The 5,065-nt window shown below is 36.0% G+C and overlaps 1 protein-coding gene across 1 annotated transcript in view; it reads right to left on the reverse strand.

The window, feature by feature from the left end:
• Positions 1-5,065, reverse strand: part of LOC106870489 (dynein axonemal heavy chain 12) — a 262,917-nt gene that overhangs the window by 91,537 nt on the left and 166,315 nt on the right. Inside the window, exons 53-54 of the mRNA XM_052971523.1 lie at positions 2,982-3,199; positions 2,382-2,522 (exon numbers count right to left, since the gene is read on the reverse strand). Coding sequence (XP_052827483.1) covers positions 2,382-2,522; positions 2,982-3,199 — 359 coding nt within the window. The remainder of the gene's footprint in view (positions 1-2,381; positions 2,523-2,981; positions 3,200-5,065) is intronic.

Raw genomic sequence — 5,065 nt, forward strand, 5'->3', positions numbered from 1 at the left:
GTAGTTCTTAGATATATTCAGTGTGCCACAGAGTGTGACAAGGCCGGCCCTTTGAAATACAGGTACTACTCATTTTTGCCAGCTGAGTGGACTGGAGCAACGTGAAACAAAGTGTCTTGCTCAAGGACACAACGCGTCACTGGGAATCGAACTCATGACCTTACAATCGTGAGCCGATTGCCCTAACCACTAAGCCACGCGCCTTCGGTATATATATATATATATATATATATATATATATAAATAAGTAAAATAAAATAAGATTCAGTTGAATTAGGTACTTAAACTTCTAGTTTTAAGAAGCCTAATTTCTCAAGATTGGCATTTGGGCAGTGTGTTACATATCCCAGTGCCCCAATAATTACAGGTATAAACCTGAACTTGTAACCTGGATAGAGTAACTGCAGATTTCTTGATAGTTCAGCATAGGTGTTCTCTTTTTCATACATACAAATGTATGTACGTATGTATGTATGTACGAATTGTAATCTTTTAACTCGTAATACCTATAATAAATGCATATGCATGCATGTGTACATGTATGTAAGTGTGTGTGTGTGTGTGGGGGGGATATATGTATGTGTATGCACAAGCATATAATCATGGTGGAAATCAATGTGATATCCTAAACAAAACAACCTATTGATATACTTTCAAAGGATTCTCTGCACTCTACTCTTCTTGTATGTTATCTCAGTAGTAACAGAAGAAAACCACAAACATACCCTTACCACCCTCCGCATCATCTTATATCCCTTTCTCCATCTCCCATTACTTAGCTGTTTCTCCTTCACAATTCTTATTGAATATATATTATCCAACAGATTTCATTAGAGTCGGAATGTTCTTTCTAGATTACTCAAAATGCAAGAAGTTATCACATTTCTCATTCAAATTATATAATTTTTCCAAACTATTAACCTCGTCTTAAATGTGTGTGAATGCATGTGTTTGAGTATGTGTGTGTATCTATGTGTTGTGCATCTGTGTCTGTGTTTGTGTGCATGTGGGTTTGTATGTGTGTTGGTCAGACCCTCTATAATGGGATTGAACCTGAGACTAACTGGTTGCAAAGTGAGCTCAACCACACAGCCATATCTGTACTTATGTGAGAGCTATATGTTACCTGTCTTCTGATTAGACATTGGTAGAATTGCTAAAGTAAGGGCGGTGTATAGGCAGATATGAAAATATTTTAAATTTTATTAGATGATTTTCACATTGTTGATGTTAAAATCATCATCATCACTGATGTTAAATGATGATGATGATGCTGATAATGATGACGATGATGATTTTAACATTATAAGAAACTATATATATTGCAAAAGTTTTTTTTTTTAACAAACTAGGAAAAAATATATAAATATTTTGCCAGATCATAAATGTCAATGACCATTTTAAAGAAGAAAGAACAACATGTGCAATAAAACAGTTAAAAAGGGCTTTAGAAAATCTTTACTCAAACGTTGTTGTGTAACAACATGCATTAAGACTGAATGCAAAGAAGAACAACAACAACAACATTAAAAACAAATTGATTTTCTTGCAAAAAGAAAAACAAAGAAAAAACAGAAAAGTAAAATGAAAGAGTCATGCGCTGACTTAATACAACAGATGCACTTTTACGACCAGAACTGGTAAAGTTCAAAGGTCAGATTTGTAAACAAAAATACAATTATTTGTTTGAAAGTTCTAAGAGAAATTTATGAATAGATATGTATGTCTGTCCCATGACAAGAGCTAGACAAGATCAAAACAACCAAATATTTATTACAAAATATTTCCAGCTTTATCACCATCCTCACTATCACTATCATCATCATCATCATTTAAAGTCCATGTTCCATGCTGGCATGGATTAGACATTTTGACAGGATCTGAAGGGTCCAAGGACTGCATCATGCTCCAGTATCTGCTTTGGTATGGTCTCTATGGTTAGATGCCCTTCCTAATGCCAACTACTTTACAATGTTGTACTGGATACTTTTTCTCATGTAACCAGCACTAGTGAGGTTGCCAAGTAATTTGCACCCTCACTGGGGAAAAAAAAAAAAAAAAAAAAAAAACATCCTTCATGGCCCTTCTTGAATTTTGAAAGGAATTGAGACGAGAAAGGAAGCTGAAAGCGTGCTTGTTCCATTTTGCCTAATTTCTCTGAAAAGCCGCCCAGGCAGTGATAGTAAATTGAAATAATTTAAAATCAGTCTTCTACCTCACAAATGCCTTTGTTTGATCTGTTTTACATTTGATCTCTTGACCCGAAGGCAAGTAATCCAAGAACTTCTCTGGTCAGCCATTCTACCCCTCCACCACCACCACCACCACCATGACTAAGCATCAAACACAATGGTAATTCAATAGAAAATGTGTTTACTTACAACAGTAGCTTGGTGGTTAAAATGAATGAGAAGAGCAACTTGTCTTTCTCAAATAATGACCGACAGACGTTGCAATAGAGGTTGTAGGTGAAATGTTCGGACAGGTAACGAAGACGCTTCTCCAGGATCTTTGATTTATTACTGCAAAAGCAAAACGATAATATTAATAATAAGGCGGCAAGCTTGCAGAAACATTAGCACCCCGGTTCAAACACTTGGCAGCATTTCGTCTGTCTTTACGTTCTGAGTTCAAATTCTGCCAAGGTTGACTTTGCCTTTCATCCTTTCGGGGTTGATAAATTAAGTACCAGTTGCATACTGGGTCGATCTAATTGACTGGGCCCCCTCCCCCAAAATTTCAGGCCTTGCGCCTAGAGTAGAAAAGAATATTAGTAATATTTTTTTTGATACTTTGGCAAAAAGCCAGTAGAATTTTCTAGCAGAGACGGGCAAGTCATTTACTTCGATCCCAGCACTGGACTGGTTCCTATTTTTATCAACCCTGAAAGGATAAAAGGAAAAGTCAATTTTTGCGGAGCTTTAACTCAGAACATAACGAGTTGGAACAAATGCTACAAGGTATTTTGTCCTTGAACATACCTGTCATGGATTGATGTAATATAGAGGTTGACGAACCAGGTGAGAGAGTATTGGTACATAGGATCGATGTTTGGAAGGTCAGCAATGGAGAAGAAGAGTGTGGAAGAGTGTTTAGCAATTGGTCGATAACCAGCTCTTGAGGCGTTAATTTTCTTTTCTGTCTCCTCAGCCACCTGGAAAACAGAAGAGACACAAGATTGGTTCGGTGCAATGATGTACTGCCATCAGTCGTTCAATAAGAACTCTGGCTGCTACATATTTTATCTTTGAAATGCATGAAGGAAATTATGAGAAGCATTAAGAGCAGGTATGGTTGAGTAGTTAAGAAGGTCACTTTGGAATCACCTGATTCCATATTCAGTTCCACAGCATGACACCTTGGGCAAGTATCTTGTACATTAGAACTGGATGGGCCAACCAATTCCTTGTGAGTGAATTTAGTAGACAGAAACTGTGAGGAGACCCATTTGAGCGTGGCTGTTGTCAGTACCACCTGACTGGCCTTCATGCCGGTGGCACGTAAAAGCACCCACTACACTCTCGGAGTGATTGGGGTTAGGAAGGGCATCCAGCCGTAGAAACTCTGCCAAATCAGATTGGAGCCTGGTGTAGCCATCTGGTTCACCAGTACTCAGTCAAATCGTCCAACCCATGCTAGCATGGAAAGCGGACGTTAAACAATGATGATGATGATAATCATGATGATATATATATATATATATATACACACACACACACATATATATATATATATATACAAACATACACATACATATAATATATATACATAATATATACACACATATATACATAAATACATACTCACACACATATATATGTTTACACATATGCACACACACACGCATACACTTACACACATTATTCTTTTATAATAAATTTTGTTGACAGTGACTTCAAAGTTTCAGCCTGCTATTCTTTAGGGTGAAACTTCAAAGTCACTATCAACACAAAGCTTCCCTTTTTGTCATCTATGATTTTATTTTTGATCTTCTATATACATGAAGATATTTCCTCCGTCTGGCAGCTTTTCTTTCTACAAAACGGAAAGTTACATTGCGGAACAGTCATTTCAACGAGTTACATTTATTTATCACATGACGAGATACAGCTGCACCACTGAATGCTCCTGAACCAGTTATTGAGTGTCCCACCCAAAAGGAATCGATGCTAGATGTGTCGATTGTAAAAGATAAATAATAATAATAACTATTATTACTATTCAAATGCCATCAAGTTTGACTTTGCTTTCGTCCTTTTGGGTTGATGAACAAAGTATCACTTGACCATTGGGGTCAATTAAATCAACTAGCTTCTTCCCTCAAAAAATTTCAGGCCTTGTGATTATTATTATTATTATTATTATTATTATTATTATATATCATCATTATTATCAGTAATAAAAGAAAAGAAACCATCATTATAATTATTATTTTAAAAGATAGATTTTTGGAAATTTTTAAAAAATATATTTTTCCTTCAAATTTGTGTCATTTTCTGATTTTTCACTCTCTTCTTGCAAATTGTTTTCAAAAAATTTGTCGGAAATTGCCAGCAGATTGTAAAAGATAAATGCTGGAAAATACTTCATCATATTTGTCAGTCAAATTGTTTACAAATCATTCAAGATCTAATTAACCATCTGCTATGATGGAATTATGGGAGCAACGACAAATAAAGAGAATAAATTTCTCTTGGTCTTTCCTGCTCTCTCTCTCTCTCTCTCTCTCTCTTTCACCCTGTTAAATGTTAAATTTCTTTACACAATAATTAATTACACCTGCTGGCTCAGTCAGTTCCTGCAACTCTCTGGGATTGATCGATGGTCACCATGTTTTTTCCTCAGCCATTTGATCTACACACACACACACACACACACACACATACATACACACACACACACACACACACACACAACTACATTGGATCTGGTGCTACTGGTTTCTAATTCTATGCAACTGTCATTTGATAGAAACCATACTTTTACAGATATGAATTCTATCTTTTGATTCAATTCTTACTTTGGCAACGCTTTCTCTTTTTCTCCTTTTCCTACTCTCTCTTTT

This window comes from Octopus bimaculoides, chromosome 11, assembly GCF_001194135.2.
Source record: "Octopus bimaculoides isolate UCB-OBI-ISO-001 chromosome 11, ASM119413v2, whole genome shotgun sequence".
NCBI lineage: Eukaryota > Metazoa > Mollusca > Cephalopoda > Octopoda > Octopodidae > Octopus > Octopus bimaculoides.